At 45.4% G+C, this 15611-nt stretch overlaps 1 protein-coding gene across 1 annotated transcript in view; it reads left to right on the forward strand.

Annotated features, from left to right (window-relative positions):
* The window catches only part of LOC142558412 (uncharacterized), an 81629-nt gene that overhangs the window by 44870 nt on the left and 21148 nt on the right, over positions 1–15611 (forward strand). Inside the window, exons 4-5 of the mRNA XM_075670549.1 lie at positions 11777–11800; positions 12711–12737. Coding sequence (XP_075526664.1) covers positions 11777–11800; positions 12711–12737 — 51 coding nt within the window. The remainder of the gene's footprint in view (positions 1–11776; positions 11801–12710; positions 12738–15611) is intronic.

The following is a 15611-nucleotide window of genomic DNA, read 5'->3' on the forward strand; positions in this document are numbered from 1 at the left end:
CATACACAGTCAATAAAGTTGGCTGAAATTTTCGAATATTTTGCTTTCACCAGACTTGTGAACCGGAACTACTTCTGCTACTAGCTAGTCATCCAGGACCCGTTTTTGTGCTAGCGAGGCATAAGATATGATCTCTATATGGTAGGCTCCCCATTCCACTTATCTGCGCAAAAAGGTATTTGGTATACCGTCAGAACAGATAGATTTGTTATTGTTAATTTTAAGAAAAAAGAGTATAATGCCTTCATGCAATACTTCTATATTTGCATTGATGCGTACGGAGGTTCTAGTGTGAAGGCTCAAAAAGCATCTGGAGAATTGTCAGTAAAGGCAAATTGAAAAAAAATCATTAAGACATGTAGCCGTACCCGAGTTCGACACAAGTTCACTGTTAACGACAAGTTCACTATTAACGACGACGTTACTGGCACCTTCGTTGTTATGCGACAAATGACGCCAAAAAACGGTGCGGATCATGCTTCGTATAATTGGTTAGTGTAGCATCATGGTAATTTCTTTTAGCAGCAGCCATCTTTGTCCGCAATAAGGATCTTAGCGCCAAAATGTTCTATTTTGTTGGCTTCGTTCTCTGACAAATATTTTAATGTATAATTTGCCGGGTTATCCAAGGGTTATGTTTGTTTCTTTTCTTCTTATGAGTTAGAACAATTCTGTTTACGCAGTCAAAAAAGAATATCTTTGAATGCAGTCCACATCGCATTCACGTCGTTCGTTTGGTTGAATCCATCCGAACAGCAAAAGATGATAAACAATGCTTGTCATCGGCTCTATCAAAACAAGAAACATGCGTAATACTAACAACTTCCGGGTATACAGCGGCACGCTTTATGCGCACATGAACTAGTCTGTGATCCGAAAGGCCGGTTTTGAAGCAATATGTCTTATTCCTCAAATCGCTCGTCTAGGAGCACCAATTCTGATATAGTTCTCGATTTCCCAAGCACGGGTGTGCACTCGTGAACTACCTGTTGTAAATCCTGACTGAAAGCTATTTCTACAAGTAGTTCATAATAGAAATTTTCGCGATGTTGAGTGCTAAGGAGGGACCAATCGCTACCTGAAATATTTATATCGCCAGAAATAATAATGCAATAGCTCAGCTTTTTAAGGCTCGCTAAGTAAAGCTGCATTTTTTCAAAACATTATGTTGGTGAATTAGGCACTATATAAACAGTTCCAATGTTTATCCTTGTTTTGTCTAGCTTGTATTCCCATGAGTAGCTTTAGTGTGTTGGAATGCCGGTCATTTACCCACAGTCAATATCAGCCTTGAATACAATAGCAACACAGCCCCCACGTCTATCGTGGTCTCGGCGTGTCATTCTATAATTCGGTGGTAAAAGGCCCTTGTCTTGTATTTTGGACCGCCGCCGCGTTTCAAGAAGCGTGATCACACGAGAATTTTAAGCAGCCATGATGTATTGAAGGTCTCCAGTTTTGTTTACTAAACTTCTTACATTTAAATTTATCAAGCAGAAAGCATTTTATACGCACTCCTTGTGCTGTCGGTCACCCCTCCCACCAGCGTCTTTTTAAACGCAGAACCACGCGGCTGCGCTTTGATTGATCCCAGATGTACATGTCGGTTCACGTGTGGTTTGTCGTAATGAAGCGCACACGGCTAGCGTACTCCCTTTATTGTCACGCGGAATCCCGGAGCATCATCATCACCATCATTTATCATCATCAGCATGGTTACGCCCACTGCAGGGCAACGGCCTCTCCCATACTTCTCCAACAACCCTGGTCATGTACTAATTGTGGCCATGCCATGCCTGCAAACTTCTTAATCTCATCCGCCCACCTAACTTTCTGCCGCCCCGTGCTACGCTTCCCTTCCCTTGGGATCCAGTCCGTAACCCTTAATGACCATCGGTTATCTTCCCTCCTCATTACATGTCCTGCCCATGCCCATTTCTTTTTCTTGATTTCAACTAAGATGTCATTAACTCGCGTTTGCTCCCTCACCCAATCTGCTCTTTTCTTATCCCTTAACGTTAAACCTATCATTCTTCTTTCCATAGCTCGTTGCGTCGTCCTCAAATTGAGTAGAACCCTTTTCGTAAGTCTCCAGGTTTCTGCCCCGTAGGCGAGCACTGGTAAGACACAGCAATTATATACCTTTCTCTTGAGGGATATTGGCAACCTGCTGTTCATGACCTGAGAATGCCTTCCATACGCGCCCCAGCCCATTCTTATTCTTCTGATTATTTCCGTCTCATGATCCGGATCCACCGTCACTACCTGCCCTAAGTAGATGTATTCGCTTACGGCTTCCAGCGCCTCGCTGCCTATTGTAAATTGCTGTTCGCTTCTGAGACTGTTAAGCATTACTTTAGTTTTCTGCAGATTAATTTTTAGACCCACTCTTCTGCTTTGCCTCTCCAGGTCAGTGAGCATGCATTGCAATTGGTCCACTGAGTTACTAAGCAAGACAATATCATCAGCGAATCGCAAGTTACTAAGGTATTCTCCATTAACATTTATCCTCAATTCTTCCCAATCCAGGTCTCTGAATACCTCCTGTAAACACGCTGTGAATAGCATTGAAGATATCGTATCTCCCTGCCTGACGGCTTTCTTTATTGGGATTTTGTTGCTTGCTTTATGGAGGACTACGGTGGCTGTGGAGCCGCTATAGATATCTTTCAGTATTTTTACATACGGCTCGTCTACACCCTGATTGTGTAATGCCTCTATGACTGCTGAGGTTTCGACAGAATCAAACGCTTTCTCGTAATCAATGAAAGCTATATACAGGGGTTGGTTATATTCCGCACATTTCCCTATCACCTGATTGATAGTGTGAATATGATCTATTGTTGAGTAGCCTTTACGGAATCCTGCCTGGTCCTTTGCTTGACAGAAGTCTAAGGTGTTCCTGATTCTATTTGCGATTACCTTAGTAAATAGTTTGTAGGCAACGGACAGTAAGCTGATCGGTCTATAATTTTTCAAGTCTTTGGCGTCCCCTTTCTTATGGATTAGGATTGTTAGCGTTCTTCCAAGATTCCGGTACGCTCGAGGTCATGAGGCATTACGTATACAGGGTGGCCAGTTTCTCTAGAACAATCTGTCCACCATCCTTCAACAAATCTGTTGTTACCTGATCCTCCCCAGCTGCCTTCCCCCTTTGCATATCTCCCAAGGCTTTCTTTACTTCCTCCGGCGTTACCTTTGGGATTTCGAATTCCTCTGGACTAATTTCTCTTCCATTATCGTCGAGGGTGCCACTGGTACTGTATCAATCTCTATAGAAATCCTGAGCCACTTGAACTATCTCATCCGTATTAGTAATGATATTGCCGGCTTTGTCTCACATCTGATTCTTGCCAATTCCTAGTTTCTTCTTCACTGTGTTTAGGCTTCCTCCGTTCCTGAGAGCATGATCAATTCTATCCATATTATACTTCATTATGTCAGCTGTCTTACGCTTGTTGATGAACTTCGAAAGTTCTGCCAATTCTATTCCAGTGTAGGGTTAGATGCTTTCATACATTGGCGTTTCTTGATCAGATCTTTCGTCTCCTGCGATAGTTTGCTGGTATCCGGCCTAACGGAGTTAACACCGACTTCAATTGCACACTCCTTAATGATGCCCACAAGATTGTCGCTCATTGCTTCAACACTAAGGCCCTCTTCCGGAGTTAAAGCCGAATACCAGATCTGTAGCTTGATCTGGACTTCCTCTATTTTCCCTCTTACCGCTAACTCATTGATCGGCTTCTTATGTACCAGTTTCTTCCTTTCCCTCCTCAGGTCTAGGCTAATTCGAGTTCTTACCATCCTATGGTCACTCCAGCGCACCTTGCTCAGCACGTCCACATCTTGTATGATGCCAGGGTTAGCGCAGAGCATGGAGTCTATTTCATTTCTAGTCTCGCCGTTCGGGCTCCTCCAGGTCCACTTTCGGCTGTCCCGCTTGCGGAAGAAGGTATTCATTATCCTCATATTATTCTGTTCCGCAAACTCTACTAATAACTCTCCCCTGCTATTCCTAGTGCCTATGCCATATTCCCCCACTGCCTTGTCTCCAGCCTGCTTCTTGCCTACCTTGGCATTAAAGTCGCCCATTATTATAGTGTATTTAGTTTTCACTCTACCCATCGCCGATGTAGAGGCGGATGTAGGGGCGTAGACCTGTACAATCTTCATTTTGTACCTCTTATTAAGTTCACCCACCCTCTCGTTAATGCTATAGAATTCCTGTATGTTACCAGCTATATTCCTATTAATCAGGAATCCGACTCCTAGTTCTCTTCTCTCCGCTAAGCCCCGGTAGCACAGGACGTGTCCGCTTTTTAGCACTGTATAGGCTTCTTTCGGTCTCCTAACTTCACTGCGCCCTATTATATCCAAATTACTGCGCTCTAATTCCTCCAATAGCACTGCTAGACTCACCTCACTAGATAACATTCTAGCGTTAAACGTTGCCAGGTTCATATTCCAATGGCGGCCTGTCCGGAGCCAGTGAGTCTTAGCACCCTGTGCTGCGTCGCAGTTCTGACCGCCGCCGTGGTCAGTTGCTTCGCAGCTGCTGAGGACTGAGGGCCGGCGTTTGATTGTTGTGTTAATATAGGAGGTTGTGGCCAAGTACTGCACCAGGGTGGCCAATCCTGCTCTGGTGAGGGAGTGCGTTACCGGTTCTGGTCACCGGGATCAGGGGCGCTATAACGTAAAACTATTCCAAAGTTTTCTATTCCAATTCTGCTATCAACCCTCCACGATTTGTGAAAAACTTTCGTCGACCATCCCCACTTCACCTGTCTGTCAGGCGACGTCACGAAAACCGCGATACTTCCCCATCTGATATGATCTGTGCACACTAATTATGCATGATTTGACAGAAAAAGGAAAAAAAATATTTCTGATTCGACCCCTTTTCGGCATTCAGCCCTCGGCTATTGGTAAAAAGTTTTTGGGCTACACCCACTTCACCTGCCTGTCACGCGACGTCACAAAACCGCAAGAACTCACCGCGTCAAAGTGACGTGTACGCGATAAAGATTCATTAATATGCCGAACAAAACTGAAATTTCTTCGGAATAGCTGCAGGCTGCCCCGTACCGAAAGGAATAAAAGATAGCTGCTACCGATCGCTCAGACGCTGGCTACTCGCACCTGCCGGAGTTCACGGGTGTATTTGCGTAGAATAAAACTTCTTGCGTGGCCGTGTAACGTTTTCGAGCCCTTTCGGCACGTTTACCCCCTCATTCTGCCAACTCTTCTTTGCTGAGGGTCCGTTTTAGCGTCATTCTTGAAGTTCCGTTGCATGCCGCCACGATTTTCGACCAGCCACCGCAAGCTAAGTAAGGGAAAGCCGACCAATCGTAGACGCAGGCACCACCCTCTTCATCCGGTTATCGAATTTCAGTGTTGTGGCTCGACCTCATCGAATCCCTCCCCACTTGAGCGTTCTCCTCGCCTCTTGTCAGCCAATTAGATACGACAAGCCGCTCAGTGTAGGCAATGTTATTCGTTTTTCAAGCACTTGCACGCGAGGCGGGTTGGAATGGAATGGAATTGGAATGGGAGACGTCGCTGCCTTTCAGATTTTTTGCAGTGCATGTAAATTTGTAAATCGCACATCCTGAGAAGCAAAGGTGGAGGCGGGACGCGCTTTTTTCCTATCCGGTTCATTAGTTCCACGGTACTCGGACACTTTCTCTTCAAGGTCAGAAAAAGTACTGCAAAGTCAGCAACAGATCTGTACCATCTGCAAAATAACTTGTACATAGGAGCCCCGGCAACATTTCTACAATTGCTAGCATGTACAGCTGGGCATGGCACTTCTGAAGGCGCCCGACGTTTCTGCGCAGGCGCGAGTTAGAGCGGGTGCGAGTGAGAAAATCTGGGGGTTTTTGCTCCTTGAATATCTGACTTTTCCTAGGCATTACGAAGTTTATTTGCTCGTCTTGTATGCGTTTGTCTCTTAAGTGGGATGACATTGTGGCGTGGGGTTTCTTTATGCTCGGACGCTGGCAGCCGGCGCGGTGAAACAGGTGAAGCAGTGAACAGGGACCGCTGTGTCCAAAGGCACGTCGGACAGGCTTTCTCGCGCCTGCGGCGCTGGTGCGGAGCCAGTCATGGTGCATTATAACTTTGTCGCGCTTTACGGCGCTATCCCTTCAAGAGAACATCGCCGATTTTCTCAGGCGAGCAATAGTGGCCGTAGTAGAGGCCGGGCCTGCTCTCCTGAAATATCTTCGCTCTTGGCAGGCTTTTCGTATGCGACCTATCCGGATCATTTTTGAGTTGACCGCTCTGAGTAATGTAAACACAGCGTCTTGGCAACCGTGGTTGAACGCGATTGCATTATGTCATGCTGTGAGGATTATAGTCTTTGTGTCACGCCCACGTAAGGTTAGGTTAGCTTAGATTAGGTGAGCATAAAAAACATTAGGGTGGAGCAGTGAATTCTCACAGCGGTTACACCTTGCGGATTATTGTCTTTGCGTCTCGGCCACGTTAGGTTAGCATTAGGCTAGGCTAGCGTTAGGTTAAGTTAGATTAGCGTTAGGTTAGCTTGGGTTTACGTTTACGTTATGTTAGGTCAGGTTAGCGTGAAATGGGCTAGGATGGCGCGGCGTATTCTCATAACGGTTGCGCCGTGCGGATTATTCCCTTCGCGTCTCAACCAAGTTTGTTTAGGTTAACGTTAGGTCAGTGTTGAAGGTGTTAGGATGGCGTGACGTATTCTCACAGCGCTTGCAGGGGCATCAAGCGTCACCGGCTCCCTTTCAGCCACTAGCGTTCAACCGCGGTTGCTAAGGTGCTCTGCCTTCTAGATTTTCTATATAAGCGGCCCGGCCTCTACTAGGTCCCTACTGCTCCCCCGGAAACATCTGTGAAGTTATTTCGAAGGTATATCAGCGTAGGGCGCGAGAAAGATCAGATCCCACCCGACTGACTCAGCACGAGCGCCGCAGGTTAGACACAGTCCGTGCGACACAGCGGTCGCCAAATGAGGCGCCAGTACCCGCTGCTTCATTGTTTGACCGCGTCGGCAGCCAGCGTCTGTGCGTAAAGGAACTCGACCCCACTCCGCAATGTCGGCATGCCTAGATACAAACGCACACAGCACGCGAGAACAAACTTCTCCGTAGTGCCTACGCAGTCAGATATTCAAGAAGCTAACGCCCCCACATTTAATTATTCACATCCGCTATTACTCGCGCATGCGCACAAGCTTCCGGCGCCTCCTGAAATGTCACGCCCCGTTGCACCTAGTAGCAATTGTATAACTGCAGCCCGGAATGGTGAGCTTTCTTTACGGGGTGCATTTGCATCGGTATGCGCACTCGCTTTCCGCTTTATAAACAACGTGAGGGCATGAACGTGAGTTGCCTTGACGAACAGCCATTTCTGAAAAGCTGACACAAGAATAGTAAATTTTCCAGCTAGTCGTGCATTGAAAACTGCAGTGTATTATCACTGCAAGGAGGAAGCGGAACCTCATAAAAAATGTAGCTCTCACTGTGACATCGTTTCAAAAATTTACCGCTGGAAGGTAGAACACCCGTCCCGAGGCATTTTCGGGGTTTCCGAAAAAGGTGATTCAGGACAGCTTTAAAATGCGCTGCAGTGGATATGGGAAACACAACATGCCAGCATCTGGACGGCCAATTCTCTTCATCGCTCTTCGCCACCATTGCCACTGTCCGAAGTAATGTCTCGTAGTCATCACTGGTGAGGTCCCGTGCAGAACGCAACCGCATCATTAGTCGGCGTCAAATGCGAGTTGAGTGTTATTGAGACACCAGTAGTTTAACTGGAGCAACACGTGCTCCAACGCAGTTCTGGAGTTCACCGAGGGAGCAATAAGGGCACGCAAGTTTGAAGACGCCATTGTAAAACGAAAGATGTAGCGACAATTTATGTTGCACTCACATTCATAATGTACGTTCTCTTCGATTTTTTTTTCAACCATGACCACTATTATTCTGAAAATGCTCGAGCATTTGGTTCGGTTACTTCACTACCAAAGTGTAGTCTGCCGAAGCGTAATTCATTTGGGAGACAAAGTAATTTATTCATAGTTAACTCAATTACCATATACACGGAATTAATTGGTGGTCTATTCCTCTCAATACGCTAGGAGAACCACGAATAGGCGCTACCAGTGGACTGCGAACGATGATCCGCATGATGTAGTGACTGCGCATCTAACAGTGAGGCTTAGTAAAGTTTCAATTCGCATCAGCTTATGGGAATAAGGAAGGTCACTCGGAGCTTCATGCTGAGCCACCCATCTATGCTACAGGTGGCCCTGATGGCGAAGCACACTTCGCGGGGTGGTCAAGTGGGACCACTTAAACTGTACAACAAAATTGCTAAAAATAGAGATAATATTGTTATTATACTCTTTCGATTGAACGAACTGAACAATTTGTGTCGCAGGTGTGCGCTTAGACATTTTTGGGGCCGTACATGTTTCGTGGCACGCCATATTCTAGCATTGTTTTAAGGACACGGATATATTTTTCTATCGATACAAGATAAGTAAATTCAACGTTGCGACTTTGACATATTCATTGAAAAAAAAAACTGATTGCAAAAATGATTGCATTATCGAATCACTCTGATGCGATCATGGCGATCTTTGAGATAGCTAGAATGGTATAAGGAAGCACAACATGCTGAATATATCAGACTCCGGAATTAAGATATGTGAGTATCATAACTGATTCTTTTTATTTCGTTCCATTTTCTTTTTCTTTTTTGACGTTCGCACCGACCATAGCCGCTCCGACGGGGGTGGCCACCGGCGGTAAGTACCTTAGTCGAGTGTCTCGCCTGCGAATTTCTCTATGCGCGCTGTGCGCGCCGATGGATGCGCCGCTGGTGGCGGCTTGGAAAGGGCGCTCGGGAAAGGAGGGCTTCGCGCGTCGTAGTTTCCTGCGTCGTTGTTTGTGCTTGCGTTTTATTCACGTTTTGCGAGGAAAATAAGCAACACCCTTCGCATGTGCATTAGTGGTCAAACCTTTAAGGAATGTCAAAAAATTGTTGCACGGTGGTGGCCTCAAATACCGCCAAGAACCTGCCTCCGACACGGTTCTGATAATTCCCAGCAAAGCAAGGTCAGCGAAAGCAACGGTCGTCGCCGTTCGGAGGGAAACTTCTTGCTCTGATGGTTTACTTTGTCGTGTCGGTGCTTTTTGCACAGGTAAGCGACGAAATTGATCACGGCCTGCCAGTTAGGTTCGTCTTCACTGCCGCATGTGGTTTAAAGGCAGTTCGCTAATGTTCTGAACGCCGCTTGCCGTTTCTGCCGTTTGCCGCTTCTTTACCGCTTTGCGCTAGCTAGGCAGCACGACTGCAGCAATGCATCCTGTTGTAGATTAATGCTGCTGAACCTTGCAAGAACTGAAATTGTTGTTTTTTGCGGCCCGGTAAATCCTCGCGCCAGCTAGCTGTCACGCACTTCCTTGCACCTATTTTAGGTGTGGCTTCGCGCATGTTAAACTATTGCTTGTTGCTTAATGAAGAACTGTTTTTGATTTTTTTAACTGCAAAGTTTTCCTCTTGCCTCGTTTGTAAATCACGCTGTGTCTTCGCAAATGCTTCCTTAACAGCTTCATTCTCTTCACCCGAGGTCACCAAAGCTACTGTGGTTTGTTAGGAATTGTGGGAAGAAAGTAGGTAGTTGAGGATGAGAATTGCTAATAGTTGCTGCATATGGTATTTCTGTTTCATTTTCGCTGAAAAGTTAGCGTCACACTTGAGAAATTTAGCACTTCGACGATGTCTGAGTAGACTTAATCACGCCAAGTGATTTGTTTCTCACAACTCAACAGAATTCTTTCTTGGGAAGTTTACGCCAGAGAGGACCAAACCCGCCATCCCGCGAGCGACAATTTGCATTCGCTGGCAATGCTCAGCTTCTAAACATAATATGCAATCCCTCTCTAGCAACATTCGAGAAAAAAGAAACCACTGAAAAGCTCGAGCGTCAGCTTTTCAGATTGCGAAAGCTGCAGTGGGAACGGCAGTTCATCGGCGTATGCCGCAGAATTGCATCGGCGGTGGAGTTAACTCGTGCTCTTATTAATCCGTGCGTTTGGCGACTTCTCTGACTAGCGTACGCATTTCCAACAATAAATTCGGAATTAGTCGTATTGAGGCGACTTTGACGGCACTTATTCGGTGATGTCACATGTTTTCATCGCCAGATTGATCGCTACGACGTTTGCGCAGACTTCGCACCGTGCAGATCTCAGTCCGCGCTTACGACGCGAGCCTATTTTTAAGGCACAGAAGCAGTATTCCGGCAAGGGTAGAATTAAAGAAAACAATCGTGACATCGCATTACTCAAGAAAACCTAGCGACTAGTTAACGTGAGCTCCACTTCGAGTAAATGGCGTTCCCTGCGTTTGTCTGCGGGACACTCCTGGCAGATGCGTGGACCGGTTTGCCCCGAACATCGGTAACATCGTGTTCGTGTGCGCTCCCATATAGCCTGCGTCTTCCCTGCAGCTGTCACCGCAGAAAAAGCGTTCTGGTACCCGAACAGAGGAGAAAGCGTAGCCGCGAACTTCAGCCATCCTTGCTGCAAACAGTTGTCTGTCATTGTTCCCGAGGGTACTGTTCGAAGCGCCCGCTAGGTGGCTATGGGCGGCGCCTCTATAGGCAGTCCACTATGCGTATAAATAATAACTGGCAGATGCTTGAGCACAATGTGGCAAACTTTTGAACTCAGTACTTAAAAGACGCCAATTGCAGAAGTGCGTGCGCACAGTAAGTAGGGCACCAAGGCACTATGGCATGAAGTTTCGCCTCGGCAGCACTGATTTAGGATATGGTTTTCCGCAGTTCCACAGTTGGTAATGGCTGTACACGTTGATTTGTATTCCTCGATATTAGTGAAGCTTTTCTATCTTGTTTTGAATAATGAGTTCACAAAGAAGACTTTGTCGTCCCTCTTTTCTAGGTATATTTGAGCTACGGCATATTTACCTAACCGCGTGCAGTTGGTTGTTATCGATAGTCTTGCGCTTGCTGTGTGCTGACTCTGTGCAAAATGCAACATTTATCTCGTTTTTATTTATCGCGTTTTATCTATCGTTTTATCTCGTTCGTCTATCACCAGACATAAATTTGAATCCGCGTGCAATATTTGGAACCCTTACACAAAAGCGAACATTGACGCACTCGAAGTGATACAGCGAAAAGCTATTAATATTAATAGCTTTTCGCAGAGGCTTTTTACATCGATAAGTCAGGTGATGAATGCGTAAGCGATTCTAGTATCAATTTGTATAAGAAAGAGAAAACGTTCTTGGCATGTGCGCTTAGGCAATGATTAAATAAGAATCTAGGTATATATATATATATTTATGTTCTTTCTGAATAAGATCAGTCGCGAGTTTGAGCCCGTCCATGTCCTTACTTGTCCGTGTCTTGTTTTAACGCAATTCCGTTCTTTAAATATTAATATTATATCAAATATCGGCAAACAGGCTCCCACACACCAATAATGGAAAAAGCTGGGTCCGAACGCTCCACACTAGGCGTAAAATTTACAGTAAGCTTTCTCGTCTTACTTAAAACCCCTGCTTAACCTAAGTCTTACAACTACTGGGTAACGCACCCCCCCCCCCCCCCCGAGGCATGATTATGATTAGGGCTACTCTATAGGCGGTGAAGTCCATACAACTAACCCCATACGACTCATAAATTATATATGCGAGAACTGTCATCGATATCATTCATTTACCTGATTTTATTTTTTCATTCTCTTCGCACTCATCATAGTCACCAAGACGGCTGTCCGTACAGGTAAGCACCATGGCAGGAGTGTTCATACTGCATTTTTTCGTTACGCGTACATTAGGGTAGCTTTAGCTCGACCCCAACTCTAAACCGCCTATTCCAATCCATGTAAACGCAGAAATGCTTCCCTAAAATAGCCCCTTGGCCAATTGGCGTATTTTGTCAGCTTTTTACTCTTCCCGGATTCATGACCCTTACTATATTTTTACTTTCCATTGATGACATTGTTAACTCAGTTGAACAATGTGAAGCCCATACGTTTGCGGATCATTTTTATGTTCGCTGGAATCACTGCTCTTGGTTGACGAACTCAAGTGATCAAGGTGTAACGGTAACCGAAATGAATTATGTGGTTTGTTGTCCCAAAACCACGATCTGATTTCGAGCCACGCTAATTATAACGAGAAATCTATGTTCGAACTCGCATACGTGCAAGATTTGTGACTGAGTGGTTCGTAAACTAAGGCAAAAAATAAAGGATGCTCCAGCAAAGCTAAACTTTCAGCTTCTTTGTCCATCACCAGACATACAAGGGAGATACGCTGCATTATTTGGGATGCTTACAGGCAAACGAGCACTAACGCACTCGAGGTGATTAGATATTTTCATTTTCAATCGAACATTAATCCTTTTCATACAGTGAGGTATGTAGCTGTATAGTCGTTAAGCAATATATAACATTTAACACCGCGTTCAGAATATGGGTAAACAGGCTCCCTCAGAGCACTAATCCGAACGCTTCAGACGAGGCGTAAAACGAAGAGTAAGGTTCCTCGTCTTACTTAAAGCCCCCTGATTTACATAAGGAGCACGAAATGCTAAAGATGTTCGACTCGGAAATTAAGATATGCGATAAAAATCATCGATATCTCTTATTCATCTTTTCTTTTTTTCCTTGTTTTCGCACTCATCATAGCCGTCGCTACCGTCGTGGCTGGCGCCCGTAAGTACACTGGCACGAGTGGTGCCCCCTTCAAATTTCTCTTTCTACGCCTATATTAGCAATGCTTCAGCTCAACCCCAACTCCAACGCGGCGCTATTCAAACACACGTAAACGCAGAAATGCTTCTGTAAGATAGCCCCTTGGCTGATTTTAAGGAAATATGCGCACTTTGTAAGTTTTTTACTCTTCTCAGATGCAACAAAATATGCATCACTGCCAATATGATCAGCATTTGCCGTACAAATGAATGCTTTTATTACGTATGAAGATAGAAAAATAAGATAAATAAGATAAAGAAATATAGGAATGGCGCCATTTGAGAGAACGGTAAATTCTAGTGCCAGTTTAGATCGACATGTTAGTGGAATAAACAAAACAAAAATGTTTGTCTCCCTTCGTGGCGACTATGTGCGGTTTCGCCAGCATACATGACGCACGACACTGTTAACGGGCCGCTTAAAATAATTGCTGGAGTTGTAAGTCGTTAGCCTATTGCAATTAGCAACTCGTTTTCCGCTTTATGTACTACGTGAGGCCACAAACGTAACCTTCATTGACAAGCGGCGACCTTACCCAAGAGCTGACGCACAAACATCCATTTTCCGGCTGGGCAGGCCTTGAAAACCGCAGTGCCGTTAATTGCACGAGGAGGAAAGTGGTTTATGGTTTCGAGTGGATGGCTTCGAGTTTACAAAAAAATTGCCAGAAATTGATAATGGAAATTGATACAATGGAACACGAAGTCAGCAAATTCCCAGCTCTCCGCGTAGAACAAATAACGCAGTTCTGTGCATTGCATCCGTCAAGACATCCAGAGGAGACTCATTTATTAGTGGTGTATTTGAAAGCCATGTATCTTACATCCAATTGCTCTGATTCAGATTTACCATGGATGCAATTGAAAGAATTGCAATCATATTGTTATTGCCGAGGTACAGAGTTGTAAACGTGAAAGTTGTTTTCTTGAAATTAGAAATTTTACACCAGCTTTATATTTAATAAAACTGCTTAAAACAACCACATTATTTTCCCTTCCTCCTTTTGAAAGAAGCCAGTTCTTGATGAGCCAGATTTTTTTAGATCGATATGTTAGTGCAATAAACAAAACAAAAATGTTTGCCTCCCTTCGTGGCAAATATGTTCGGTTTCGCCAGCATAGCTGAAGCGCGACACTGTTAACGGACAGCGTAAAATAATTGTTCTACGTCGTAGCCTATACCACGGTGAGCCTTGTTTACCGGGCGCATTTACATCGCAATTAGCAACTCGTTTTCCACTTTGTGTACTACGTGAGCCCACAAGCGTAACCTTCATCGACAAGCGACGACCTTTCCCAAGAGCTGACCTACAAAACATCCGTTTTCCGGCTGGGCAGGCCTTCAAAACCGCAGTGCTCTTAATTGCGCGAGGAGGAGCCACGCGTACGCTCCACCGCCAGAATCGCAAGCCAGTGCTCTTCATCATCATCCTACTCCTCCTCATCATCATCAGCCTGTTTTATGTCCACTGCAGGGCGAAGGCCTCTCCCTGCGACCTCCAATTACCCCTGTCCTGCGGAAACCAATTCCCACCTGCGCCCGCGAATTTACCAATTTCATCGCTCCACCGAGTTTTCTGCCGTGCACGACTGCATTTCCCTTCTCTTGGTGTCCACTCTCTAACCCTAATGGTCGAACGGTTATCAAACCCGCTCATTACATGACCTGCCCATTACATGTCCTCTTAATGTCAGAATATCGTCTATACCCGTTTGCTTTCTGATCCAAACTGCTCTCTTTCCGTCTAGTCTAGTAGACGTAGTAGTAGTCTAGTAGTAGTAGTAGTAGTAGTCTAGTAGTTCCGTCTAGTAGACGTTATCTCTAGCAATCTTCGTTCCATCTGTCTTTGCGCGCTCGTTGTTCTCGAGCTTCTTTGTTCAGTCTCCAAGTCCCTTCCCCACATGTCAGCACTGGTAAATTACACTCGTATTACACTTTCCTTTTCAATGATAATGGCTAGCCTCCAGTCAGGAGCTGACAATGTCTGCCGCATCCAATCCAATACATTTTTAGTCTACTATGAATTTCCTTCTCATGATGAGCGTTCACTGTGACGAATTGACCTAGGTAAACGTACTCCTTTACAGAATCTAGAGACCGACTGGTGGTCTTGAACTCTAGTTCCCTTGCCCGGCTATTCATCATTATCTTAGTCTTTTCCATAATAATCTTCAGCCAGTGCTAGTGCTCTTACCGCGGCCATAAACGGCGCGCTTCCTCAGCAGGCTACTGGCGCCTCTTTGCTTATTCGCCACTCCAGAATCTAATAGTCGTGCTGGAAACACTGTCCAAATAAGCAAATACGGTAACGACACCCAGGTTTCTACGGCACCTACGGCTACGGTCGCCCCTTTGCCTATTCGCCATTCCAGAATCTAACAGTCGTGCTGGAAGTACTCTCCAAATAAGCAAATATGGCAACGACACCCCGGTTCACGGCGGCTCTTTCGCTTTGTGCTGCACTCAACGTTCTCGTTCGTGGCGTGGAATCCGAGGCGTCTCGTCGGAGGCATAAGGGCCCTTGCTGCCGATTGCTTTATTTTGATTGGTTTAAAGGATGTCAGCGACGAAACCGCCGAAATTGTTGCGCTGTGCATGCGAGCGATCGGCCTGCCCAGCGAGTGACAACAGATATATTAAAGGCAAATGAGATTTTCAAGCGGAGTTTGTTAGATGAGGCCATCGAGAGCAAACAATGCAATCCGTTCTTATTTAAATATGCTGATATATTTCACAGCACGTTGTCATATGTTATAAGTTATCATATTATCAAACCATTCTTATGTGATGATAGCGATGTCTGAGATAGCTAGAACGGTATAAAGAAGCCCAACA

Source organism: Dermacentor variabilis, chromosome 9 (genome assembly GCF_050947875.1).
Source record: "Dermacentor variabilis isolate Ectoservices chromosome 9, ASM5094787v1, whole genome shotgun sequence".
NCBI lineage: Eukaryota > Metazoa > Arthropoda > Arachnida > Ixodida > Ixodidae > Dermacentor > Dermacentor variabilis.